This window comes from Maylandia zebra, linkage group LG17 (genome assembly GCF_041146795.1).
Source record: "Maylandia zebra isolate NMK-2024a linkage group LG17, Mzebra_GT3a, whole genome shotgun sequence".
NCBI classification, from domain to species: domain Eukaryota; kingdom Metazoa; phylum Chordata; class Actinopteri; order Cichliformes; family Cichlidae; genus Maylandia; species Maylandia zebra.
This window is the reverse complement of record NC_135183.1, coordinates 1359451-1386956: the sequence shown is the minus strand read 5'-3', so window position 1 is coordinate 1386956 and position 27506 is coordinate 1359451. Positions and strand designations below refer to the sequence as shown.

Below are 27506 nucleotides of genomic sequence, written 5' to 3'. Positions count from 1 at the left end.
AGCAGCGCTGCATTCCATCCAATCACATGAAGAAGCCACAGTGACGCCTTTAAGAACCAGAAATATGTTCGCTTTGATAGTTACAATCATGTAATCATATCTTTTTCTTCTCCTCGAGATTGTTTTTGTTACATTACCGCATGTAACCTGTCAAAATGTCCTAAAATAATGAATACTGAACGGAGTCTTTTGTGGGGATAACAGTGTGCCTTTATTTTCGCGTTACAGTACAAACAATAGCTGATAACTCGTACTGACATTACAGCGACCCCGTAACAACCTGAAACGTTCAAGTTACGTTATTTCATTCAGTTTCAATTATCAGCGAACATATACATGACCACAGCAACTTTTACCGACTGTCAACATTTACCGAATGTGTTATCCTTGATTGAAGCTCTGTACATTACAAGGTGTACACGAACGCAGCACTGAACTCCAGCAACTGTCATGGCGTCTTCCTTGAAGGGGGTTTGGTACTGGAGAAAGTAGCTGCTGTCACTTACCAGTTTCTCCGTATTAAAGCGCAGCTGACGTGGACTGAAGAGTTTTGGGGCGCCGGTAGTTAAAATGGGGACCGTCCATGCTAAGGTAAAGCTTATTTCATCCTAACCTTTAGGTGCATTTTATATCATGACCTCCCTGCCCAGTGAATGCTGCAGGCTACAGAGTCACCAGCATGTGTACTTCACGTACTGTCACACGCAGTTAGAAAATGACCAACAACAATAAAAAGCGACGCGTCAAACTGGTTGATTGCTCTTGTTGATTAAACGGTTACACTTTGCCTTTAGCTCACGTAACGAGGCGAAACGCAGGTTTTTCTCCGCTGGTTTGTCACCACGTTTTAGATAAAACTCCTGGTTATAGTGATTATATTTTAGGGACATTTGCGCCTTCAAGTATTTAAAGGAAAACACTAAAAATTCACACCTGTGTGAACATTATTTTCCAGTACTTGCCCAGACCAGTATTGTCATTCATTTGTCATGTCCCGCACGTATTTACTGCGTGTCAGGACTCCTGTCTTTGCTAGTACTCCACGTCCAGCGACTTTCACCGGCATCAGACACTCCTTCCTGAAGCTCCACCCACTGACCCTCTTGGCCTTTGTTTTCCAGCTGGTTTTTAAAGGTGTCATACGGAGGGTTTTTTCCAATTTGAGACTTTTTATTTCCTTCTTGTACTGTGACGTAAACCATTTCAAAATACAAAATACAGCATCAGACATGGAAAAATAGCAAATGTAACTTTTTTATGGACACTTTTTCAATTAAATATGTTGCAAAAGTCAAATTTGTTTCAGGTATCCTGTGCTTCCTTGCATTAATGCACTTTATTTGTCCTCGGTGCAGAGTCTGGATCCACTCCCAATGCATGGCCGGGACTTGGATGTCCACCCTGAAGATTTCATGGAGACTCCAGACCAAGGGCAAGACTCCAAACAGGAGATCCTTGAAAACAAAGATGTGAGTAGTTGTCAAAGCAAAACATGCTAGTTGTATGTTTCTATGGTTTATTGTTTTATGTCATGTATGTTCTGCAGCTTTGGATGTTCATATTAAACATGGCCAAGTATCAACTAAAAAGTTAAACTTTTAAGAAAGTGACCGCGATCAGCCAAAAACTCAGGCCTCAGGTTGTCCGTACAGTCACAGTTGGATGTAGCCAGCTCATTTGCTTTGTAGGGTCATTGCTACAAGCGCAGCATGCACGTGGACAGGCAGAACGGCTCGCGAGCTGCCTGTTTGTAGGTTAGGGCTCTGTGAGGAACCACCAAAAATATGAAATGAAACTGTCAAGATGCAAACGAAGTGCAGACCTTAATTCAAGGAGCTGAACAAAATCTTTGCATTGATTGTTAAGAAGCTACAACAGTTTTATTTGTGTGAAATGTCTGGAGATGATTTCCCTGTTTCCAGTCCTAAATGTATATATGCTTGATAGTACGGTGCTGAGCATAGCTGTAACTAAGTGTTGTGCACCACAATAGTGCAAAGAATAATAGTAACTGTTGTGATCCTAACCAAACTCCACTTCATACAAGTGTATGAAGTGTAAACTGAATGTAGGATACAGTAAGATTGCCATAGTTCATAATGCAGTGTGTTGACTCAACCACGAGGTCATGCAATAGGATATGACCATCAGACACATGATTAAAAGTAGCAGTTTTTAAAAGAAAGTAAGTGTTTGGTGACGATGTGACTTTTATCCTTGATCACAGGTGGTTGTCCAGCATGTGAACATCCAGGGTCTGGGGAGAACCAAAGAGGATCTGCTTGGCTATGAGATCTCTGATGTTTTCCATGCCAAAAATCTCATTGATGTATGTCTCATAATTCTGCTTTTCATTAAGCCGTCACGGTCGTCTCAGTGAGTCTATCTGAGATCCGTAAATAACTGCAGAGGTCTTTTTTCAGGTGATGAAAAGAGCTCATGTCGCTAGGCAGAGGCTGCTCCGCCTGGGAATCTTCAAAGACGTCGAGGTTCTGATCGACACATCTGAAGGTAACTGATTTACACCTGCAGCCCAGAACAGAGCTTTGATTTCACCTGCTGTTCTCATGTGAAGCAGGGATGGTCTGTAAAAGTGACTGCATAGTGTGGTAAACACTCAGCTGACAGAAGCATTCTTTGTTCTGATTGGACCTCAGGTACAGACGCTCTGCCCAATGGCCTGGATGTAACTTTTGAGGTGACAGAGGTCAAGAGGCTGACAGGGAGCTACAATACCATGGTTGGCAACAATGAAGGAAGCATGGTGAGAGACGCAACAGCTGGCATGTTATTTAAGCTGCATGTGTTAACAGTGATGAATAACTTGCCCAGTTTGTATTAATAAAGACACTTATCATACCTCAGAGCTGCCTGTTTGACAGAAGTGTGTTTGTGACCCTCTGTAACGTCTCTCAGGTTCTGGGTTTGAAGCTGCCCAACATGTTGGGGCGAGCTGAGAAACTTACCTTCCAGTTCTCCTATGGGACCAAGGAGACGTCCTATGGCCTGTCTTTCTTTAAGCCCCAACCCGGACATTTTGAACGCAAGTATGTGCACAAAATCCCGCCTTTTGTGTTCTTGTTCTTTCACTGTTTTTTTTCAGTTGGGCTCTTTTTTTTTGTTTTTTTTCCCCAAGACGGATCCTCTGTTCAGCCTTGTTCAGAAGGTTTTCAGTTTTTTGACAAATGGAGACATTATGTGATTTTTCTCATGTTCTTCCATAACTACAATCAGCTGCGTTCATATACACTTCACTCCGCTGTTAAACAGAGCAGGAATTTTTAGCACAGCTTTTCCAAACATGCTTTTATTTTGGATGCTTTGACTTTACACACAGAGAAAGAATTATTTCACAAGCATCAGAAACTGTCAGGGTTAACATTATTAGTCCTCCTGATGTTTAGAGGGGAACTGCAGTGGTTTGAATCATATCTATGTAATGGACTCCAATTTGTTCATGCAGATTACACAATATGATTAATTATGGAGTTCCACAGGGTTCAGTGCTAGGACCAATTCTGTTTACATTATACATGCTTCCCTTAGGCAGCATCATTAGAAGACATAGCATACATTTACACTGCTATGCAGATGACACCCAGCTCTATCTGTCCATGAAGCCAGATAACACACACCAATGAGTTAAACTGCAGGAATGTCTTAAAGACATAAAGACCTGGATGGCCGCTAACTTTGTGCTTCTTAATTCAGATAAAACTGAGGTTATTGTACTCGGCCCTGAAAAGCCTAGAAATATGGTATCTAAGCAGATTCTTACTCTGGATGGCATTACCTTGGCCTCCAGTAACGCTGTGAGGAACCTTGGAGTCATTTTTGACCAGGACATGTCCTTCAATGCACATATTAAACAAATATGTAAGACTGCGTTCTTCCATTTGCAGCATAATACTCCCACCGCCGTGTTTCACCGTGAGGATGGTATCCATCTGGCTGCATGCCTCTGCATTCTTTCTCCCAACATAAGCAGAATCTCTGTGGCCAAAGAGCTCTAGTTTTATTTCATCTGACCAAAGGCTGTGCTTCCATTGCGCCTAGTCTTTTTCCAGCTTATCTTTAGCAAGCTTCAGTCTGGCTTGGTGGTGTCTCTTCTGCAGAAGTGGAGTTATTGATGGTCTACAGCCTCACAGTCTGTCTTCACTGATGGTACTGTCAGGCCCTTTAAGTTTGTGCAGCTTGCCCATTTGGAAGGGATTGATGCATCTACCACAGGTGTTTAACTGGACTTCACTCAATGACCAGGCAGAGCTTTTGTTTCTCTTTCCTCTTTAATCCTCTTTTCAGCCATAGATGGAAAAACCAGCTGCCTCCCTTTATTTTATAGACACATCAGTTCCACACAGTCTCCCTGCTGGTGACTACTTGTTGAAGGAATTATACTGGTTTCTTTCCCCGCATGTGACAACTTCCTGTCATTCCATAGTTTGTCTTCTTTTCTTTCCCGGACAGAAAAATAGACACAAGATTAGTTCCTGGCTTGCCTACCAAGCTGTCACTGTACTTGTTGCCTCAGGGTTCACCGCCTCCTAAATTCCTGACTTGGCTAAGTCCTTCACTGGTATCTGGGCAGTTGTTCTGGAGTCTGTAGATGCATTCAGCTCAATTGGATTCACTTCAATCCCAAGAAAGGCACTGGGAAAATTTTTACCAAAACCTTCAGTTTCATAGGTGCCTAATATTTTGTCCTGTCTGCGGTATTTGCTGTCACACACTGTTCCTCATAGTCACAGCTTGCTGTGTTTAACATGTGTTGATCATAATTATTGATAGTCCGGTACAGTCAGTGCATTGTTTGGAATTGTGCAACATGTGTGTTATTGTTTTACAGAATAGCATTTTCAAAATGTGATACTAGCAGAAGGTGGCCAGTAGGTGTCACTGTGGCAGTGGGAGTCGGACTGGTTCGAAACCTCATTACACAAATGCTTTGAGCATTTCAAACCTGGATATGTTGTAATTGTTTTGCACCTTTTGTGCAGTTTGAAGGCTGAGGTTAGAGAATCATGCTGATGCAAAACTGTCTGTCCTGTCTGGTTCCCCCATTAAAATCCATTCGTACTGTACAGTGGCTTCTTTAAGATGTGGTGATCTATAAATATACATAAAAGTTTGTACTTATAGTCTGTACCCACCCCTCCATCGAACTACCATATGCTACACAAAGGCTCTCTGTAATATGAAGAAATTGTCCTAGGACTGGCTGGGGAACTCCAGGCCTCGAGGGCCGGTGTCCTGCAGGTCTTAGATGTGTCCTTGATCCAACACAGCTGATTCAAATGGCTAAATGACCTCATCAACATGTCTTCTCCAGAGGCCTGGTGATGAACTAGTCATGTGATTCAGGTGTGTTGACCCAGGGTGAGATCTAAATCCTGCAGGACACCGGCCCTCGAGGCCTGGAGTTTCCACCCTGTCCTAAAAGTTGATGTATGAAAAGTAATTCATGGTCATTTGTTGTACTTGTCAGTCTCTGCGAGGTTATAGACACAATGAGCCTTCAGCGTTACTTATCATAGTGGAACAGCTAATCATGTAGACCTTGCAGTACCAGAGTTTTTCCTTACTGGAGTTCTTTGTTTTTTCCACCATTTCCCCCAAACAGGTTTCAGCCACAGCCAAAGGAAAATCACCTGGAGTTAGTTTAATGAGGAACTCACAAAGCTTTGTGGCATTTTCTGACAGCAGTCGTTCTTCTGATTTTTCATTTAACTTGTTTCTTACGCATTCATCTACCAATAGGCATCTATATGTTGAAATATGTGCCGTTGTCTGTTTCAGCCTCACCCTCAACATGTACAAAGTGACGGGCCAGTTTCCATGGAGCTCCTTGAAAGAGACTGACAGAGGTGTATCTGCAGAACTGAATGTCAGTGGAAACGATATTAAAAATGATGACAGTTACTGGGAGAGGGAAGGAGTAACATTTGTGTCTCTCTGCAGTTTCCTCTTGGCGTGACCAACCACACGCTGAAGTGGGAGGGTGTATGGAGGGAGCTGGGCTGCCTGGCGCGCAGCGCTTCCTTTGCTGTGCGAGAGGAGAGTGGACACTCACTGAAGTCTGCTCTCTCTGTATGCCACTGAATTATTACGGTTCCTTTCAACATGTGCTTTATTATCATGTCGTGAGAGTTATTGATTATTGATGATTGCACCAGTTCAGCAGGTCTCCTGTTGGTTTTGTTTGCAGCACACTGTGTCAGTTGATTCAAGGAACTCTGCCATCTTTCCCAGCAGAGGTGCCTTACTTCGCATCAACCAGGTAAGTGTGCGCACATAAGTACACTCGTAAACGTCTGTCTGCCACACTTTTGGCTCTTGACATTAGGTTTGAAAAAGTAGCAATCCCCACATTTGCCTCACCTGACCTCTGAGAGATACGTCAGGTACGATGGACAGACAGGCCGTATAGGGAAAAATGGGCGTTTCTTCCAGGTCTAAAGGCGTTGCCACAGTGGGTGTGCCTTAGACCTGAGTACAAGTTTTATGAGAAAATGAGCCTTCGCTGATAAATCACTAGATTCAAGTCTTCCTAAATATAACACCGTGGTCCTTTTTCACTCCAATCTTCCCCCCAAAGGATCTTTATACACATGAGCCTGAACTCTGTTCTTGAAGAAAAAAGTAAAGTTTTAGCTGTGAGATTTTTTTTACTACTCTTCCATTGAATGATATTGTTACCAACATCAAAATCATAATGATCAGTAGGTGTGTTGCAGGATTGTAACCGAGTGTGTTTGTATGTGTAGGAGCTGGCTGGATACACTGGAGGAGACGCCAGCTTCTTGAAGGAGGATTTTGAGCTGCAGCTCAACAGACGGCTCTTCTGGGATTCTGTAAGAGTGAAATAAGTCACACATGACCCGTTCAGTATGATTCTGTAATAATATCTGTGTTATGGAGGGTTTCACTTGGTCATTTTATACTTGATTACTCAGGCTGTGTGTATGTCAGCCAACCAGCAGGGGACAAAAGAGTTGGCTGTTAAACTAAATGTGATGTGTATAAGAAACGTTTTATGTCCCCTCAGGTTTTGTCTGCCTCTCTGTGGGGTGGGATGCTGTATCCCATTGGAGGACAGCCGTCCTGCATAGCTGACAGGTATGCCTGATTTCTCCAAGAGCTGATGTCTGACTTTGACTCACCAGCACTGCTACAGTAGATCAGCAAGTAAACTGAGCTTTCTGAGCAGTCAGTTACTCCAAATGAAATATAATAAAGCTGATTTATTGTGAGTTTGGTATGAAGGAGGACAATTATTTTTATAATTTGTCTTTTAGACTTTTGTACTTACCAGTAGAACTGCTTTCCTACGGCTTTCTTTACCCAGTTTTTGTCATTTTGTCATCAAACTGTCGCCTGATGGTGAAGTCATTTTGTATTTTGTCCAGGTTTTACCTTGGAGGCCCAACTAGTGTACGAGGATTTGGGATGTACAGCATCGGGCCACAGAGTGAAGGTAAAGTCCATTGTGACATCGATAACAGACATCACCAAGTGTTCTGTCACAAATGTTTGAACACCTGAGAAAGAGCGGTCTGCAAACTGTGAGCTGTTTTTCTGTCACGAGGCTTACGTTAGTTAAATTGTAATGCGGTACGTCTGTGTTACATTGTTTCCAAATGATGTGACAGGCTGAACCAGACGGATACATAGGAATCAGTCCGTTTACCAAAAGGTACAGGTTTGTAACTCTGTGCTGTCTGAATGTGGATGGACTCCCATGCAGCATATTAACAAGCAGTACAAATACAGAGCAGATAGCTCAGTAGGTAGAGTGGTCGCCCCATGATCGGAAGGTCGGGGGTTCGACTCTACTGAACAGCTACCCTGAGGTACCCCTGAGCACCTACACACTGCTCCCCGGGCGCTGCATTGGTGGCTGCCCACTGCTTCACTGGGCGAATCCCTACGGGGACTAACACATACACATTAGAGCTTAGCAGCACAGAAGAACAAAAATAGACAGTTCACTGTGGTTCCTCTGTGTGTTCTAGGTGACTACCTGGGTGGAGAAGCATACTGGGCAGGTGGTCTGCACCTCTACACTCCTCTACCATTCAGACCAGGCAAGGGAGGCTTTGGAGACCTTTTTAGAACACATTTCTTTCTCAACGCAGGAAATCTCTGCAACCTCAGCTATGGTGGGTGAACACTGTCGTCTGTGAGATTCAGCTTTTTCTTTTTGCCTCTGTCTTTGATTCGTTTGCCTGTTTGTGGCTCTTTCACAGTAAGATATAATAAGTTCGTTTCCATCTGGGCTTCGTGACAATTTTATTTACATTTTTTTGAGGAAAGTTTTTTCTCAATCAGCTGTTACTGTTTAACAGAAATGATGCCATGAATCTGTAGTGTGCAAGTTGTGCTGCATCATTGTTCCATGTTATGTTGTGCAGGTGACGGTCCACGAGCACACCTTCAGAAGCTAGCTGAGTGTATTCGCTGGTCGTACGGAGCGGGCATCGTACTGCGGCTTGGAAACATCGCCAGACTGGAACTCAACTACTGTGTGCCCATGGGAGTTCAGAGTGGGGACAGGTGGGGGTCCGGTGCAATATGACTACTGCATTTTACAGGGTTCAGGGTTTTTATAGATGCAACATGGGAAGGGCATGGCTAACTGGTTAGCAGTTATTGAATTTTAAAAGTGTAGGAGGACTGTCCAAAGTCAGGTGATGATGGCGTTATTGTATCAGATGAAAAAAAAGAAAAATGCTGAAACTACCTCAGTGAATGGCACAAACTGGGACTACTTTCTACCTAATGTGGTAACGTAGATGTGCAGTGAGTGCAAAAACAGCCCAGCCTGCTTTCAGTGCCAGTAAGGAGTCTACAACAGCAGTGTGGTAGTGGTGGTCCTGAGGCAGTAATCAATGTTTTTATGAGAGCACAGTGCTGCACAGAAACATTAGATTCAGAGTATTGTACAGAAGAAACACGGCTGTATGTAAACTACAGATAACCTTCCAGCTCGTCCTTAACTCTGCACGTTTTTGGCTCGATATCGATACCTGACATAACTGATTTTACGTCAATAACAGACTAAAAATATAGCGTCGAGCTTCATGGTAGCAGGGTTTCTGGGAAATGTCTCGTTAAGCGTGAGAGCCTGCCTCCGGATTTCCCGACTTGTGTTTCTCGTCTCCTCTGTAGGATATGTGACGGTGTCCAGTTTGGAGCTGGAATTCGTTTCCTGTGACCTCATCTGTCTGCCGCCCCGAGTCCTCCAGTCGCTGATGTGAAAAGGGAAACGTTTTGTCATTGTCACCTGTAACTTGTCGTAGACTGTGTAACACTAGCATGGATCCTGGATAAAAATGTGCCTGACCTTGCCAAACTCTTCTTTTACATGCAACAAAATGATAGTTAGACATTTTACAGAACTCAGCTGATTGGTCAGTCAGACGCAACCTGATATAAAATGTGTTTAGCAGCTCTGTAAAATACCCAACACGGGTGAAAAAGCGTCTCAGCAGTCATTGATCGATGATTCCTCTTCCTGGTTTGTTTGCTTTTCCTTTGTTTGAGGTCAGCAGCACTGGCACCTTGTTTGTGGTAAAATAATCCAACCAAGTTGTTTCCCGTGACAACACAAAATAAAGAATTTCCAGAATGTTTAAAGATGTTCTGGGCATGCAACATGCCATCTGCTTCTCCAGGAGCATCACATGTTAATCATTTAATTTGACAGTTAAACATACACCGCACGCTCTCTCCTGAGTTGGCGTGTTTGCTCGAATTGTACTTGATGGACTGCAGTATAGAAACCAGCACTTTTTTTGATCACAACGGTGGCGCGGGAAGGAAGCGAAGAGGAGCGGCGTTCCCGTGCTCATCTGTCAGACGTGCAGAGGCGGGAACCCTCCCCCGAGCAGCATCCACCAACAGTGCTCTTACCTCTTTTTGATGTTGTTCAAGCTATTCACAAATAAATCACATCTGCTCCCTGCTTTCTTTCCTCTCCCCTGTTTGGTGTCTCAAACACACACTCAGAATGGGATAAAAGTAAAAGAGGCGGGTAATCGCCCTGTTTTATACCTTTTAGTGGGTTTGTTTGAAGCTCTAATAAGAGCTGCAAATTGATACCACGGACGTGTGCCAATATTTATGCATTTGTTTAAATGATTCTCACAGTAAACATTTTCTTCAGTAGCGCTGTCTCTCTTGACGGTTAGGGCTCTGTGGCAGTGGCCTGGTTTTTCATTTCATAACAGCAAATGGTTCTCTGTTAGGTTTGACCTTGACTAGATTGTTTTGGACCACAGCCTTTACATCTGTTAATAAATCTGAATCTTATTTGAGCAGGTAATAACATAGAATAGAATAGAATTCAACTTTGTTGTCATTGCACAGGTACAGGGCAACGAAATGCAGTTTGCATCCATCCAGAGGTGCTTTAGTGATATAGATATATTACAATATATATTAGCAATAATATAGATATGTAAGTATATTACAGAAATGGGTCTATTATGGTATGTTATAATGTACACGGTATGAAGTATGTTGTGAATGTTCTATAACTATAAGTATGTACAGGCTGTAGTGAGTACAAGCTATGTACAGGCTATGAACAGGATATAAATATGAAAAACTATACAGAATATGAAATAAATAACTTTATAGAATCTGAGATATACAGCTATACAGAAATGGGAACTATGCAAGTTGTAAACAGTTGTAGGGTTAAAAATTATCGTATGTACAGAATGATTATTTACACAGAGCTATACAGTAGTGCAGTTAAGATAAGTGAGATATAGTTTCTACAGAGGCTATATAAAGTGCTGGTGGTTGTGAGTGGTGGTTCAGTCCATGTTATTATTGTGTGTTTGAGGGTACAGTTGTCTATTGTGTGTGTGTGTATGTCCAGTCCATGAGTTTAACGTGGGTCAGATGTCAGGAGGCAGAGTTCAGGAGTCTGACAGCTGTGGGGAAGAAGCTGTTCCGGTACCTGGTGGTCTTAGTCCGGAGGCTCCTGTGGCGCCTCCCAGAGGGCAGGAGGGTGAAGAGTCCATGTGATGGGTGACTGGGGTCTTTGATGATTTTCCCAGCCCTTTTCAGACACCGCTTCCTGTAGATGTCTTTTATGGCAGGAAGTGGTGCTCCGGCGATGCGCTGGGCAGTTTTCACGACCCTCTGCAACGCCTTCCGGTCCGAGGCAGAGCAGTTCCCGTACCAGACTGTTATACAGTTGGTCAGGATGCTCTCGATGGTGCAACGATAGAAGTCACCAGGATGTCTGAGGACAGGTGGTTCTTCCTCAGAGTCCTCAAGAAGAAGAGGCGCTGGTGAGCCTTCTTGACCAGCTTGGAGCAGTTGGTCGTCCAGGTGAGATCCTCGGAGATGTGGACTCCCAGGAACTTGAAGCTGCTCACACGCTCCACAGCCGTCCCCTTAATGTGGATGGGTGGATGTGGGTCAGCATTCCTCCTGTAGTCCACGATGAGCTCCTTGGTCTTCTCGGTGTTAAGCAGCAGGTTGTTTGTGTCGCACCACTCAGCCAGACGATCCACCTCCTCCCTGTAGGCGCCCTCATCGTTGTCCAGGGTGGGGGGGGAGACAGGATTTGAAGTGTGCTAGGACCAGCTGCTCTGAGCACTTAGTGATGATGGGGGTGAGTGCTACTGGGCGGTAATCATTGAGGCAAGATGGGTTGGAGTTTTTGGGTATGGGGACGATGGAGGTGGATTTGAAGCAGGCCGGTACCACAGCGTGGGCCAAGGACAGGTTGAATATGTCTGTGAGCACTCCTGCAAGCTCCCCAGAACATGCTCTGAGAACACGCCCGGGGATGCCATCAGGACCTGCAGCCTTGTGGACATTGATCCTGCTCAGCACCGCTCCTACATCGGTGGGGGAGAGAGTCAGAGGTTGGTGGTCTGGCGTCATGTCTGCTTTGGTTGTGGGGTTCCCTCGCTCAAAACGAGCATAAAAGTTGTTGAGCACGTTGAGGAAGGAGACATCAGAGGATGCGGGGGAGGGTTTGGTGGTCCTGTAGTCTGTGATGGTCTGGAGTCCTTGCCACATGTGTCGGGGGTTGGAGTTGGAGAAGTGTTCTTCTACCTTCTTTTTGTAATGGTGTTTGGCTTTTTTGATGCCCTTCTTTAGATTAGCCCTGGCTGTGCTGTAGGCGTGTGCATCTCCTGACCTAAAGGCGGTGTTGCGGGCCTTCAGGAGGAGACGAACATCCCGGTTCATCCAAGGCTTCTGGTTGGGGTACATGGTGATCCGTTTCTGGGTGGTGACACTGTCTGTGGTTTCGGAGATGTAATCCAGTACAGATGAGGCGTACTGGCAGGCACGTGCAGAGGGGGGGGCTAGAGGGGCTTGAGCACCCGCCCCTTTCCTGATGGGTGCCCAAAGTGCCTTTTTGTTGAGGCAACCTTAACATTTTTATTTTTTATTTTTTTTATGTGTGTGTGCGTGCGGAGTCCTGTCTGTGCCCCTCAACAATAATATTTAACTATTAATCACAGTTTTGCTAAATAAAAGGATCTGGCTTGCATCAGTCACATGATCACATTTAACCAATGATCACTCTTGACGGCAGAACGCGCTGGTTACGAGCCGGGAACGAGCTCACAAAGAGCACGCGCATTTTTTGCGGTCCGGAGCTGCAGGAGAAACACAAGTTAACTCAGAGACACAGACTGATGCGACAAACCCAGTAAGTAGGTGTACAGCGCACACTGTAGTGTGTAGCACCCAGGAGTATTAGCTTATTACGTACACGTTGGTAAGATGTCTTGTTGCAACTGACGAACTGAAACAAACGAGCGTGCTGTGTGTGCAACAGCGCGACAAACATTACCTGTCCTTTTATTAACTGCACAGGTAGTGCTGGTCACAGCTGCTGGCTACCTGTGTAAGGCTGTCATGGGTCTGTAGCTCTGTCACCGTTTTAGGGAACATATTTAGTTTTAAAGTATTTATAATAACAATAATAATGGATTGGATTTATACAGCGCTTTTCAAGGCACCCAAAGTGCTTTACAATGCCACTATTCATTCACTCTCACATTCACACACTGGTGGAGGCAAGCTACGGCAGTGGCGTGTCTAGAAAATTTTTGTTGGGGGGGCCAGGTAGGGGCACAGATTTGGAGAAGGGTGGCAGATGTAATTGGCAGATAATGTTAAAAACAATTCTACCAACCGTTAACCATAATTCAATAACCCTGTAAACCTAATAACCGTGACCTTATTAGAATGAGATTTTAACCACTACGGTGCAAAGTGTTTAGATACTGTGTTGATTAAGTACAAGAGATACAATCAGTCAGTGTTTATTCAGCATTCAAGGACATCAATATTTGCATAGTATTTTTACTGACATGTAGTGCACATGTGTTTTGGGCAAAAACATTTTTGAATATTAAAATACGAACATTTTTAACATACAATTGGCAAATTAGCCAATGCCAATGCAAAACCAATGCCTGTTAAAAAAAAAAAAAAAGAAGATAATCTTCTCACAAACTGGTGTTTGATTTTGAAACAGGAAAAAAAGTGGAGAAACAACTGAAAAGACTAACATTTGAATAAAACCTGAAAGCAAGTAAATACTTTATATGCTGCCTTACTTTGGTAATATTGAGAACAACACTGGCTGATGATGAAATGCAGTCAGCTGGCATGGTGACACTGCCAGTATTAACCTGCAGGGCTGGACTGGGACAAAAAATTGGGCATTTTCACTACAGATTGGCCCACCAGGTATTAAAGCCATAAAGCCTTTGAATGAAAACAAATGCTGTTGTGACAGTGATGTACAGTCTTTTTGGTATATGTATGATTTCTATACATTTTACGTCAGATAAAAACTTTCTTCGCAAGATTCAGATAATTATTTAATAAAAGCTAGACTTTTTAAATGAGAATAAAAAAGAAAAGTATTTCTTTATGCCCTCCTCTCCCTGTTAATGCCCTACCTGGCCCCCTGGCAACACTTTGCTAGACCCGCCCCTGCACAGTTACCAGCTGTCAGCTACATAAAAAAAGGATCCTGGTGTTATTTGTCTCTCAGAAACAGTTCATAACTTCAACTCATTCCTGTCACCTAAAAGGTAAACCTGTTTCTCCATCACCTGTTCAGCTCTGATGATTCAGTAAGGACATCTCCTGGTTTCATCTTCATGTTTCCCTCTCACCACATATCCAAACCGACATCATGACCAGCAGCTTTACAGCTGTGGCTCCAGCAAACATTCTAACTAAATACATTCTAACAACAGCTGATCAAGCTTAAACGTGCTGCTGCTGTTTAGCGCGACATCTGCTGGTTTCCTCTTTCTGGCTCAAAGTGGGTGATAAACAAACAAGAGAGACGATCAGCTGATCATTGATCAGTTTCATGATTGAAGTAGCAACAGGAGAGAGAGGAGAGATAATGAGAGGAGAAGAGGCAGCTGTGCAGCGTAAAGACAGAATAACTCCAGTTTTGTGTCTTTTTCCATCCTAGCTGAAGTCCGGGACAAACTGCGTCTCTTCTCAGCTCAATACCAAACCCGTAATATTTTCTATGAATGAGGGACCATTCCATTTTTAAGGAGCTGTTGGCAACTCTACTAACTAACCTTATGAATAAAATAAAGTTCACTATCAGTAACATCATAGCAACCGAACATCTGTATAAACTTGTCATGCTAGCTCACGCAGTATGAGGTATTGTAACTGACTGTAAAAAGTCAGCACAACGAAAATAAACTCCACCTAAACTTGGTTTATATCTGACCCAGATAGACTGCAGCTCATAACTTCTTACCTGAAGTTCAGTTCACCTGACACTCGGACTGGTGGCCGCCTCGGGGCTCTCCTCCTGCTTCCCCTTCCCTCATCCACCTGCTGGCCTCTGTGGAAGCCCCGCCATAGCCACCACCAAACAACTGAGTTATTTTTACACATCGACCTGCATCTTATAACTCATAACTCTTATGTTAAGTGGGGGAACTTGCACAATCGGTGGCTAACTAAATACTTTTTTGCCCCACTGTACACTCACTGGCCAAATTTTTGTTAGATACACCTGTTGAGCTGCTCATTAGGTCAAATACCTAATCAGCCTATCACATAGCAGCAGCTCAGTGCATTTAGGCATGTATACATTAATAAGATGACCTGCTGAAGGTCAAAGGGGATTTAAATGACTTTGAACATGCATTGTTGTTTGTGTCGGACAGGCTTGTCTGAGTATTTCAGAAACTGTACAACCATCTAACCGGTTTATAGAAAATGGTCTGAAATGGAGGAAATCTCCTGTGAGCAGCACTTCTCTGGGAAAAAATCACTTGTTGGTGCCAAAGATCAAAAGCGGAATGAGCAGATTACTTACAGCTGTAAGGAAAGCAACATGAACTCAAATACCCACTTACTTCAACCAAGTTATCAAGAAGAGCACCGCTGAAAGCACAATACGTTGAACCTCGAAGCTGATGGCCTAGTGTCACCTGCTGGATAGAGGTGAAAACACAAAGCAAACAATGTCTCTTTCATCTGTTTCACAGCATGCACGGGAACTGGAAACTCGCCGAAGGGAGGCAGAGGAGAGAGAGCGGAGGAAGCAGAGGGAGGTGCAGCTGGAACTGGAAAGACAGCTGAAAGAGGCTGTGATGGTAAAAAAAAAAGTTTTCCACTTGACACCAATTATGTACAGAGTCTTTTCTCCTTGACTTTGATCTTTGAGAACTCCAGCAAAATGTTGACTGTCATTATAAAATTCACACCTAGTCTTTAATGATTTGGAAAAATGGTTATGACAGTCCAGGAAAAGGTAATTCAGGAATAGGTCAGTTTATACCGCTCTGTTGGTGCATCTGTTTATGTAGCTGTGTGTGTGTGTGTGTGTGCATAGATAAAAGACAGCATGCAGGCTGAGATGCAGGTGAAGGAAAAGGAGGCTGAACAACAGAAGAAGAGGATCAGGGAGCTGGAGCTGACACAGCAGCAGCTGGAAGTTGCCCTTAATATGGAGATCCAGGCTCGGCTGGAGGAGGAGAGGGCCAGACTGGAGCTTGAGCGGTAACAATGGATTTCTAACTCTTATTATGGCCCTTTATTATTTTATTTGTGATGGAGATCTGAGATATCCATGAGAAGTATTAACATTTTCAGTTGCTTCTTCCCTTTTTCCCCTCCTTCAGGTTGCTGCAGGCTGAAGATGAAAAGAGGAAACATTTCCAGCTCCTCCAGGAGCAGCAACGTACAATGCAAAACCTCAGCCCCATACAGGAGCTGTCAGATGGCAGGCCCGATGAGGACACCCCCTCAGCCCTCAACTCTGCCTCTCAGGAGCTCCAGGATCTGCAGGCATCTCGCCAAAGAAGTCACCAGCGTCTGGAGGTGAACAAGTTTGTTTTGACTGGCTTTGTGAGCAGCATCTTATTTAGTGCTCTTCTAAAACAACACTGATGAAGATGCCTGCATGATTTTTGTTTCCAGGAGGTTCAGGAGAGGCTGAGGAATGCCAGTCAACAGGTACGGCACTGGAACATCCAGCTGAACCGACTGATGACCCCCATTACTCCTGCAGGTGCGGTATTCACTTTGCCTCTTTGCAGCACAGACTTCTGGAACAGAGTGTTAGTATAGTTAATAACAGTGTAGACCAGGGGTGTCAAACTCAAATACACAGTGGGCCAAAATTCAAAACTGGATCAAAGTCGCGGGCTAACTTTAATATTTATTGAAATATATTTAATCCTCCAGATATAAGAATGAATCTTTTCTTATGGACTCAAACACATTTTGCTGAAAAACTGAATATGGAACAAGCAAAGCGTAATACTAAACAATATATATATTAGCTGTATAATACCAGTAGGCCAGCTCTAATAGGAATTTGGTATGGCTTCGCGGGCCAAATGTAATTAGGCCAGAGTTTGACACCTATGGTGTAGACCATATAATCTGTCAGATAATTGCATTAAAATGCTACAAAAGGCACCTACCCCCAAACATGTCAAGAGATTCATTCAGTGACTTGAATGAAAGAATCTGACTCACCTCAAGTTGATTAAAATTAAAAATAAATCTTATTATGATTTAAACACGGAAATCTTAAAACGAAAAATAAGCACATGCACAGTTGTTACAGGCTGCAAACATGTTTTATACTGCTTTGAAGTCTGGGACAGCATCATAAGAGGCATAACTGATCTCACCATAGTCCCATGAAGACTCAAGATGAGTGTTTTCACGACTGCCATCTTGGTGTTTTGAAATCAGGCATGATGAATGAAGGGAAGAACTGTCTGTTAAGGTTCTCAGTCGTTCAGGTCATCGTAGTCTAAGGAGCTTGGAAAGAAAAGCATCTGGACTTCTTTAAGTTTCTTGAAGAGCATTTCACCTCTCATTCAAGAAGCTTCTTCAGTTCTCTGAAGAAATTCTGAACTGAAGAAGCTTCTCAGATGAGAAGTGAAACATCTTCAAGAAACTTAAAGAAGTCCAGATGCTTTTCTTTCCAAGCTCCTTAGACTGTAGTTAAACTTCACACACTGGACTTGTCAGTCACACATCCTTCGCCAGTAGGCATTCCCAGAATGATCTTTCCCCTTCTGACGCTTAGAATGACCAAATATGTGCAAAATGGACAATTCCACATGCCACCATGTCAGTCTTTTATTAAATATGACATGAAACAAATGACTGAGCCATTAAATTTGTCACAAAGGTGTTCACCTAATTCCAGGCAAATGGAATAGACTTCTATGGGACCATAAGTCTTTTTGCACTTTGACATTTGTTTTACTTTTCAGATCTGTAACCTATAACTTTTATACTGTATGTGTTTTGATCATAGGAGTCTACTTACTTACTTTTAGCACGTTTAGCAGATGATGTTGGCTTCTTTTTTCAGTACTGGAGCTTCCTGCTCATTGAAGACTTTTCTAAAAGGAAATGCTTAATCCAAAATGGCGTTTTAAGGGCTTGGATTAATGTCAATTTCAGCAAATATTCTTTCTTATGTTAAAAGAACATGGATCTCTGTCAGTGATAACTTCTGACTTTATAACTCAAATTTTAAGAGAGAGCTTCACTGCTAAGCTCTCATCTGTGTGGGTGTCACGGTTCGCTTGAGGACTCACACGCAGGACTCAGAGGCACAGTCAGTATTTATTACAGTTCCACCAGGTGTATATACAAACAGTGCAGGGGATAGTGCTATATACAAAGCGGTGACAGGGAAAAGGCTCTGGGGAAATCCAGGTAGGGAAAAGACACTTGCTCCTCTTCTGACTCTCTCTCCAAACACCGCTCGGGGGATGCAGAGTCGGGTCCAGGGGATCTATGTACAGAAGGAAACACACGTTAGAGGTTTTGCACAGGGAAGCAAAAGAGAACTTGCTCAGAGCCGGGCTGCACTGACGCGAGTCACACACAACGATCCAGTGATGAGTAGAAGCCACTCCCTGGCTTAAATGCTGGCTGCACTGATGAGGCCCAGGTGTTTCCTCCTCAGAGGGGCGTGGGCCGAGGGCGTGAACCCACCATGAGTTCCGCCCTGGCGAGAGAGAGAGAGAGAACACTACTAGTCAGCGGCCTGCTGATCCCCTGGCCGTGACAGTGGGGTTCAAATCCCTTATTCAGATTAAGATTTTATGTGACATTACATTGGCAAAAATTAAATTTACTTGAATAATGTGAGTATTGGAGTAAGTACTTGAGTAGTTTTTGAATAACTTTAATTTTGTAATGTGCATATTTTATGAATAATGATGTTTCAATACTTTAATCTACTGAATAAGTAAGAATTAGACTTAATAATCTTTTTACTTTAAAAAGGGAAATTGTGTACAATCTTTTATTCTCCAAAATGCACATAATAAAAATGTTTTGGGGAATGTATATGCTTTTTAAAAACCAATTGCTTCTTACTTGATGCATGCTATAACTTTCAGCAAAACTGAACTAAAATGTGTTAACAAGCTTACCAAATAAGAAATGTTTTGCACCAAGGCGTTAAAGAAATGCTAAGAAAAAATGAAAATACTACGTTGCAACCTGTGTGTGTGTGTGTGTTTATATATCTGTATCTATATAGATATAGATATATATGTGTATTCGTACCCTTTTTTCATCATCTAGTTTCCTGTGCCAGATCTTCTACTGATCCACTGAGGCAGACATGTAAAAAACATGAACTAAAGCATATTTCTGTATATAAACAGGACTTTAAGTCTTTATCAACAGCTACTTTAGAGGAAATTCTTCAATAAACTGCAACCAAAGGCTCAACTCAGAGGACAAAACCCAACCTGTTATAAATAGTGTGACACCAAACTTTCTCTTGTGTAAAGTTACAAATAGGAGTAATTATCCACAGAAGCTTTTATACATAATGAAGTTATAATTCGTCCTGTAGAAATTGTACATTTAAGCTATATAGTTCCCTCTGTGATAACTCTGCTATGAATGCCTCTTATTAACTTTTATGCTTTTACAACCCACTATGAGCAAACACTCAGCAACAGTGGGAAGGAAAAACTCCCTTCTTGAAGGAAAAAACCTCTGGTAGAACCTGGAAATCTGTCTAAACTAGTTGGGGGTTAGAGCAACAGATGCAAGTCTTCAGATCATTTGCAGTGTGACTGTCTTTGTGCACACTTTAACCTGATTCAGTTTTCTTATTTGTCAAAATGCACCATGGGTAAAACAAAACAAAACAAAACAAAATAGTAATGAAGGAGAATCCTCAGCAAAGATGAATTAAACAAGTTTTATTTTGATCCAATTTTACTTTAAGTAAAACACATCTTTATTTGATGACTTTAATGTCATCAAATAAAGACAGTTTTGATGGAGCTCCTGACCCAGCCCAAGCTCTCTATGAAGACGAGGAAAAACTCCCCAGGGGGCCAGATCGATGGGAAGAAACCTCGGGAAAGCCCATTCAAAGAGAGATCCCCTTTCCTGGGATGGCTGGGGGGGTTACAGGAAGTCCGAAAAAGCTAATTTTTTATTTATTTATTTTTTAAGATTGACCCATTCCTGTCCAACAGAAAAAAGAAAGGAGGTTACCACAATGTATCACACTTATATGATAAGGTGTGAATTGTGTGTTTGTGTGTGTTATCTTAGCCAGGGGTGAAGCTGGAGCTCCTCCAGTGTTGGGCGCTTCTCCGGGGCTATAGTTAAACATGCCTCCAAGAAATTCTGGCATTCTTGAAAGAAAGAAAAGATCAAAAAGATGAAGATGATAGTTCTAGTGATCCAAGGCAGCAGTGAATCTGGAAGTGTGAAGTTTTCTTACCTGTGGACAGACGCTTTTTGATGCTCAGTTTCTTTGCGAGGAACCTCTCGGTACTAAAGTGCCGTGCATGAAGCGCTTCATACAACACCACTCCCATTTGCCACACCGTGGTGGGTCCACACCTGTAGCAGCTCCTCCTGTACCACTCGGGAGGGGTGTGAAGAGGAGTGCCTAACAAACAGACACAATTACAATTTCTTCTAAAACAAAAGACACAAATTGTTACATCTGTGAAAAGCAGGAGCAGAATATGTTACCATAGAAGACGCGATACAGAGATCGCTGTTTAACAAAGCAGCTCAGTCCAAAGTCAATGATGCGAACTCGAGGCACATCGGAGCCGGTCTCAATCAGAATGTTTTCTCCCTTGATGTCCCGATGAAAGATGTGTTTATCCTCAAGTTCCTTTACAGCATCAACGAGTTGCTTCAGAATGACCTGGAAAAGATGAAAAACACAATAATGAGTTAATGCTTTTCTGCCTTGATTGAATGCTGTACAGTCTAAGGCTCTCCCAGTCAACCTACCTTGGCCTTGTCCTCTGGTAAGGTTCTTCCATATTCTGCTTTGTATTTTTGCAGGTCCACAGCGGGGACAGGTCTCTCCAGCACCAGGATCAGCTCTTTGCCAAGGTCGAACCACTCCAGCAAGGACACAGGTGCTGATATTCCCACTGACCCTTCTGCTTCACCTGCAAGTTTAACCATAATGGCCACTTCCACCGAGAGCATCTTCCCGCTTTCATCCTGAAATATTACAACAAAGTGGATGATGAGGAACGCCGCATTCAATCCAGTAATGTAAAACTAATTCAAGTGTTGGACGCTTACCGCCACTTTGCAGTAGACTTTATTTTTGGGAATGTGTTTGATGGCAACCTAGAAGACACAGAGCACTGGTGAGCATTTCCTCAGTATGACATAATGAAAGGTGGAAACACAGCAGACGTCTCAGTTTACGATATTATCCATTATCTGCGTTACTGCCTGTCTTACTACCATCATCTGAACACTTACTGGAAAACGATCTTCTATCCGGTAGCCAGAAAACACTGCTCCGCAGCCTCCTTCTCCGAGCTGGTGCTCCTCCACATATCTGGCTTGGAATTCACCTGAACAGACAAAACAGCAAATCTTGTTTTATTACAGCTGTGACACAAATTACTCTCCTCTGTAGCCTAAATGTTCCTTTTGCCCTTCCCCTGAATATAAAACCCAAGCTGCTTGCTACTTACGTTTTTGGTCTGCTACTGATTTTTTGTCCTGGTCCACATTCCTTTTTTTTTTCTTGGGTGGCTCTCTGTCGTCTCCCGTGGCCTTTCTTTTGCCATTTTTTGCGCACACCTGTTTGTTGTTCAAGTCTGGAGATGTGGAAAACACCAAAAGCATATCAGCTCACTGGATGATAGACACAAACACTAAACACCAATATCTTAAACCTAGCAACCACACTTAATCTACCCCCTTATTCAACTAATTAGCCTACCTTTACCAGAGTCCAACGAGGAGGATGCTTGCTCCTTGTCACCGCTCATATGGTCAAGAAGTTTAGCCCTCTTTGCTTTCTTTGTTGTGTCCTCTTCATCTTGCACAACCTTGCGCTTCACTCCTTTGACCACATCTGAGCTGGTGGAAGGACCAGCCTGCTCAGCGACCCTCCTCCTTTTCATTGGGGTCTTCTTTTCAGGACTGGCCTTTCTTTTAGCAGTCCTGCTCTTACGATCTATAAACGACAACAACACAGTGGTGAAAAAGAGTCCCCGACATCAAGACTGGAAGCAGTTTGATGGCAAAGAATTTGAAATTGCTTTTGCTTAAATGATCACAAGTTTAATCTTGGGATGAAAAAAAAAAAACTGATCAGTGCGAGTTGATACTAGGTTTACTAAGTCTTAGATCTTGATGGCACTTGTTGGTCTGTTTTTACTGTTGAGTCCAAGAATAAACTTATTACATTATTTTACCAAAAGACCGGTAACCTTTCTTTGATTAGACATCTTGTATTAAAGCTATTTTCAATTAAACATATGATTCAATTGCTCCAAAAATGATTCACACAGTGTCAACATTTCTAGGATTTGGATTTTACCAGGATTTGATTTTATTATTTTACTTACCTTGATCTCCCGGATCTTTCTTATCGGCTGGAGTGGCAATTTTTCTTGTTTCCTTTTTCATTGTAATTTCGGAGACCCTTTAAAATCGAAAATGTAAACCGTAATGAGCTAAGATTGAGTTAATACTCCTTCAAATGTGCACCCTTCAAATGCTTGACTTTTCTAACTGAATTCTGTAAGTGAGCTTTATAAGTAAACTCTGGAAACTACGGCAACACAACATAGAATCTTGCCTTTCAGTGACTTCACTGACTGCCAGTAGTTCAAAGTAGTTTACAGAAAAACACTGGCAGACAAAGCCATAATATTTCATATAATTCAATCATTTCATATCAATTAAACAGTTTCTTTCATTATCTTTCATCATTTGTATAAAGACCTCATCTATGGATGACAGTATGAAGATTTGTGGTTGACCACACACATTATAATAAACACAGTGTCAGCTACATTGTCATCTGATTTAAAGTATTTATTATGTACATTTAACTGTCATGGTAGTGAGTCTGTGACCCAGTGTTTTGTGTTTGTTCATTTATATTCATTGATTATTCTTATGTATGTTTTTGGTTCTCTTTATTGTTTTCTTCTTGTGTTATATTCTTAGGCTTTAGGTTTCTGTTACTTTGCCTTGCCCCTGTGTCCCACGTGTCATGTCTAGTCACTCTTGTTTCCATGTTCCCCAATTTGTCCCCAGTCAGTCATGTCTCTGTGTCAACTCTGTGTCTTTGTAAAAGTCTCTTGTTTGCTGTTTTACTTTGATAGTCATGTGTGCTGTGTTAGTGTTTTCATGTCTGTGAAGGTTCTCAGTCATCTAGGTCATCGTAGTCTAAGGAGTTTGGAAAGAAAGCGTCTGGACTTGAAGTTGCTTGAAGATGTTTCACCTTCTCGGATGAAAAGAACTTAAACTTTGCTTGAACGTCTTCAAGCAACTTAAAGAAGTCCAGACGTTTTCTTTCTAAGCTCCTTAGACTATGTTAGTGTTTTCAGTTTTCCTTCCCCATGGTCTTGTTGTTTGTGATTTCTCGCAGCTGTGCTCTCATCCTGTGTCTTATTCCCTCATTTATCCCTCTGTGTATTTAAGCCCATTGTTTTCCTCTGTTTGCTGTTGGGTTATCTGTGTATCATCCATGACAATTAAATGAAATAGCAAATGCAACTACAATTTCAATGAGATTCATTCCTGGCATTCTACTGCGGTGGCTGAAAGTAGACACCAAGCATTATCACTGTAACTGATGTAAATATTGGACTTGGAGGGGATTCGTCTGATAGACTGATGCAAACATTACTGTGAGGAAATTTTTGAATCTCCCAATTTTCTTTTTTTCTGAAAGAAAGAAAGTTGGTTACTGTATCACATTTGTATGGCAAGATGTGAATTCAGTATGCGTGTGTGTTTGTGTCAGAGAGGAGTTTATCTGAGCCAGGGGTAAAGCAGGAGGTCCTCCAGCATTGGGCACTTCTCCAGGACTTTGTTAAAACTTGTTTTCAAGACGTCTGAAATGAAAGAAGGACAAGAGATATCGAGATGATAATTCCAGTGATCCAAGCGATCACATTGATTTTCTGCAAAATTTTCTTTTTGAGAGTCATTCGGCTGGGCAGGGGGTATAACACATCTGCAATGCAGCAACATCTGCTCTCTGGGCCTGTGTGAGAGTGTTATCTCAATGGCGGGAATGAGGATGTTGGAATTTGGCATCTCAGGCACCAACTCATCTCTTTCCTTAACCGGGCTCACCAGAGATTGGTTTCAGCCTCTCTCCATGCTTTAAGGAGGTTGAGTTGATAAATCTGACTGGCCCCTCCCCTGTCTGACCCTATCTCTTCATAGTCAACACCAGTGTTCTCACCGTGTGACCATGAACGGTCCTTACTACTTGGCAAGTAATTTCGAGCTAGAAGAAGGAAGTAAGACAAGCACTTTATGTCCCTGTTAAAATACAACTACATTTTATCAAATATCACTAAGCAGTCCTTACCTTTAAATACAGCCTGGTTTCTTTCTCTTTCTTTCTATATCTCTGAGTGAAGTTAGCTCTCATTCTTTCTCTTCCTGTGAAATACAGCAAGTAGAGCTTTAGATAGCAACACACTGTGACACAGTTAGTGTTTGTTGAGGTGATAGAAATGCTGCATTTGAAATTACCTGACACAACATTTTACTCCCTTTTATGTTCACTCCTTTTTTTCTGAAGTACCGCAAATTATGGGCACGTGGGGTTGTTCTGGTGTTGTGCTAAAAATAAATAAATCAAAACTACAGTACATGGTTTGTTCTTTCATCTCTTTTTATGCGACATCCTCTACTGATTAAAACGCGACTGCCTTTCACTGTTTAGGCTCAAATCTCATTGTTTGAAGGCCTGCAGTGACGTGAAATATTAACTTCCCCCAAATGCGTTAAACCCAAAGTAACGAGTTTGTTTTGAAAATATACGAAAATATACGGAGTTAGTTTTGCACGTCTTTCTTCCTCCACCAGAGGCCATAGGCGCTGTCGATCTTGTATGTCCTCCTGCAGCAACATCTCTGTGAAGCTGATGCCTTCTTGCTTGCAGGTTGAAGAATCTTTGGTGCGCCTCCACAATTCTTCTTTAATTCGCCTCTGTGTGAATAGAATAATGATGTTTCTGTTTCTGCCATCAACTTGTTTCCCTAAGCGGTGGACAATATCAACAGCCTCTTCTAAGTTCAAGTCAGGGGCAATCTTCTGAAGCGTTTGCAAAACCTTCACTCTAATGTTTTCGTCTTTGTCTTCCTTCACCCCTTTCAGTTTTAGGCACCACCTCATTCGGTAGCGCTCTTGTTCTCTCACTCTTCTTTTCAAGTCTTCGTTTTCTTTAAGCAGCAGTTCATTCGCATTTGCCAGTTTAACAACTTTCAGTTTGCAATCAGCTATCTCTGCAGCGTTAAACTCTACAGCCTTAGCCAAGCTGGCAACCATAGCTGCACTTTGTCTGTTTTGTTCCTTGATATCCTCCAGTTGTGCTTCAAATTTTTTTGTCAAGTCCCATAATGGCTTCAAAAATAGTTTTATTGGAGATATCATCTTCCTTCGCTGAAGATTTTGTTCTTTTCTCCTCTGGCGGTTGTTTTCGTCTCCCTGTGAGGTGTCATGCCGAGCAGATATCAGAATTGAGTTCAAGCAAAGTTGACTCTTTTGGTGATTACAGTTTGTCCGGGCGGGCTGTGCGTCTTATTTCATCTGCAGACACGTCGTTGGATGAGGAACAGCTCATGTTGGCATCAGTGGCAGTCAGGATGGCGGCATCTTCCAGAGGGAAGGTCAGGTCGCTGGTCTCTCTGAGCAGGACGCTGTCCACCAACAAGCCCGGTTCCACGGCTGGAGATTACCCTCCTCCGGCTGAAGCCCCCGCTTTTCCCCCGAACAGCGAGCCAGCAGCGGCGCCTCAGCGGAGACCCAAAAGCAGCGGCTGCTCCGTGCTCCTCTTCCCCAGTCAGGGCAGCCAGTTTGTGGGCATGGGCAGAGGACTTTTGAAATACCCCAACATTAAAGAAATGTTCACCATAGCCCAGAAGATCCTGGGTTATGACCTGCTGTCTCTGTGTCTGGAGGGCCCCGAGGACGAGCTGCAGAAAACCCCAAAGTAAGTGCCAGATAAATGTCTGGAAAAGGACAATAACTGCAGGTCCTGCCTTCTTAAATGTGGCCATTTTATCTTTTTAAAAAAAAAAAAAATACTGCTACAGTAATATTAATTTATATTTAAAATGTGCGCACATTATGTATGAAGGTGTGGATGAATGATGCTTGTTGTAAGAAAGCATTTTGAGTGCCCAGTAGAAGAGCATCTTTCAAATGCAAAGTTTCTCATTTCAACTTTAATTACTGCACATGATTAAGGCGATAAGAGTAAATAAGGCTTCCAACAGTGGTTATTTCTTATTATCATATCTTATTTTTATTGGTTTTATCAGTAGATTGTTGTTTCACTCCCACCAAAAACATCACCGTAAATAATCTTCTGATTCTGAATGACCATTTAAAAAAATAAACAAATTGTTCTGAGTTAATTTCAGTTACGGATGTATCAGTGACGTAAATGATATATCGGTCATAATCGGGAGGCTGTTACATTTTTATTTTTTTTTTACTTGTTTTGACTTGTCTTTTCTGGGGTGATGAACTTTGCAGAAGGTAGAAAGATTTCTTTTTTGGGGTCTTTTTGTGCATTTGTACAGTGGCGTGTCTAGAAAATTTTTGTTGGGGGGGCCAGGTAGGGGCACAGATTTGGAGAAGGGTGGCAGATGTAATTGGCAGATAATGTTAAAAACAATTCTACCAACCGTTAACCATAATTCAATAACCCTGTAAACCTAATAACCGTAACCTTATTAGAATGAGATTTTAACCACTACGGTGCAAAGTGTTTAGATACTGTGTTGATTAAGTACAAGAGATACAATCAGTCAGTGTTTATTCAGCATTCAAGGACATCAATATTTGCATAGTATTTTTACTGACATGTAGTGCACATGTGTTTTGGGCAAAAACATTTTTGAATATTAAAATACGAACATTTTTAACATACAATTGGCAAATTAGACAATTCCAATGCAAAACCAATGCCTGTTAAAAAAAAAAAGAAGATAATCTTCTCACAAACTGGTGTTTGATTTTGAAACAGAAAAAAAGTGGAGAAACAACTGAAAAGACTAACATTTGAATAAAACCTGAAAGCAAGTAAATACTTTATATGCTGCCTTACTTTGGTAATATTGAGAACAACACTGGCTGATGATGAAATGCAGTCAGCTGGCATGGTGACACTGCCAGTATTAACCTGCAGGGCTGGACTGGGACAAAAAATTGGGCATTTTCACTACAGATTGGCCCACCAGGTATTAAAGCCATAAAGCCTTTGAATGAAAACAAATGCTGTTGTGACAGTGATGTACAGTCTTTTTGGTATATGTATGATTTCTATACATTTTACGTCAGATAAAAACTTTCTTCGCAAGATTTAGATAATTATTTAATAAAAGCTAGACTTTTTAAATGAGAATAAAAAAGAAAAGTATTTCTTTATGCCCTCCTCTCCCTGTTAATGCCCTACCTGGCCCCCTGGCAACACTTTGCTAGACCCGCCCCTGCAC

At 42.3% G+C, this 27506-nt stretch overlaps 3 protein-coding genes across 3 annotated transcripts; 2 read left to right on the top strand and 1 right to left on the bottom strand.

Moving 5' to 3' along the window:
• Positions 1–387: 387 nt before the first annotated feature.
• On the top strand, positions 388–9965 carry samm50l (sorting and assembly machinery component 50 homolog, like). Its single transcript, XM_004570870.6, has 15 exons — positions 388–591; positions 1356–1469; positions 2228–2329; positions 2424–2511; positions 2658–2764; positions 2917–3047; positions 5797–5884; positions 5959–6087; positions 6206–6277; positions 6765–6851; positions 7046–7116; positions 7407–7474; positions 8013–8159; positions 8412–8553; positions 9169–9965. The coding sequence occupies exons 1-15, from the start codon at positions 571–573 to the stop codon at positions 9212–9214; spliced, it is 1413 nt and encodes a 470-aa protein (XP_004570927.2). The 5' UTR covers positions 388–570; the 3' UTR covers positions 9215–9965.
• Positions 9966–12597: 2632 nt separating this feature from the next.
• LOC143413318 (uncharacterized) lies at positions 12598–17306 on the top strand. The gene is made up of 6 exons (XM_076876140.1): positions 12598–12685; positions 15522–15629; positions 15869–16035; positions 16158–16356; positions 16456–16546; positions 17242–17306. Exons 2-6 carry the CDS (start codon positions 15627–15629, stop codon positions 17304–17306), a joined length of 525 nt encoding a protein of 174 aa, XP_076732255.1. The 5' UTR covers positions 12598–12685; positions 15522–15626.
• Positions 17307–19718: 2412 nt separating this feature from the next.
• Positions 19719–24470, bottom strand: LOC112432578 (serine/threonine-protein kinase pim-1-like). Its single transcript, XM_024801093.2, has 10 exons — positions 24368–24470; positions 22383–23882; positions 21752–21988; positions 21501–21626; positions 21283–21377; positions 21097–21144; positions 20794–21012; positions 20524–20704; positions 20267–20437; positions 19719–20177 (listed from the first exon to the last, which is right to left on the bottom strand). Exons 2-10 carry the CDS (start codon positions 22441–22443, stop codon positions 20086–20088), a joined length of 1230 nt encoding a protein of 409 aa, XP_024656861.2. The 5' UTR covers positions 22444–23882; positions 24368–24470; the 3' UTR covers positions 19719–20085.
• Between the last annotated feature and the right edge of the window lie 3036 nt (positions 24471–27506).

What these genes read in the sequence shown, in the direction of transcription:
- samm50l (XM_004570870.6), top strand. Translation starts at nt 571, where the DNA reads ATGGGGACCGTCCATGCTAAG. An exon ending in GACGGCTCTTCTGGGATTCT is followed by an intron (nt 6,852 to 7,045) that starts GTAAGAGTGAAA and finishes ATGTCCCCTCAG; the next exon opens with GTTTTGTCTGCCTCTCTGTG. An exon ending in CATCGGGCCACAGAGTGAAG is followed by an intron (nt 7,475 to 8,012) that starts GTAAAGTCCATT and finishes TGTGTGTTCTAG; the next exon opens with GTGACTACCTGGGTGGAGAA.
- LOC143413318 (XM_076876140.1), top strand. An exon ending in GCCAGACTGGAGCTTGAGCG is followed by an intron (nt 16,036 to 16,157) that starts GTAACAATGGAT and finishes CCCCTCCTTCAG; the next exon opens with GTTGCTGCAGGCTGAAGATG. An exon ending in GACCCCCATTACTCCTGCAG is followed by an intron (nt 16,547 to 17,241) that starts GTGCGGTATTCA and finishes TTTTGAAATCAG; the next exon opens with GCATGATGAATGAAGGGAAG.
- LOC112432578 (XM_024801093.2), bottom strand. Translation starts at nt 22,443, where the DNA reads ATGAAAAAGGAAACAAGAAAAATTGCCACTCCAGCCGATAAGAAAGAT. An exon ending in TACCAGAGGACAAGGCCAAG is followed by an intron (nt 20,705 to 20,793) that starts GTAGGTTGACTG and finishes CATCTTTTCCAG; the next exon opens with GTCATTCTGAAGCAACTCGT. An exon ending in CAAAAAGCGTCTGTCCACAG is followed by an intron (nt 20,178 to 20,266) that starts GTAAGAAAACTT and finishes CTTTCTTTCAAG; the next exon opens with AATGCCAGAATTTCTTGGAG.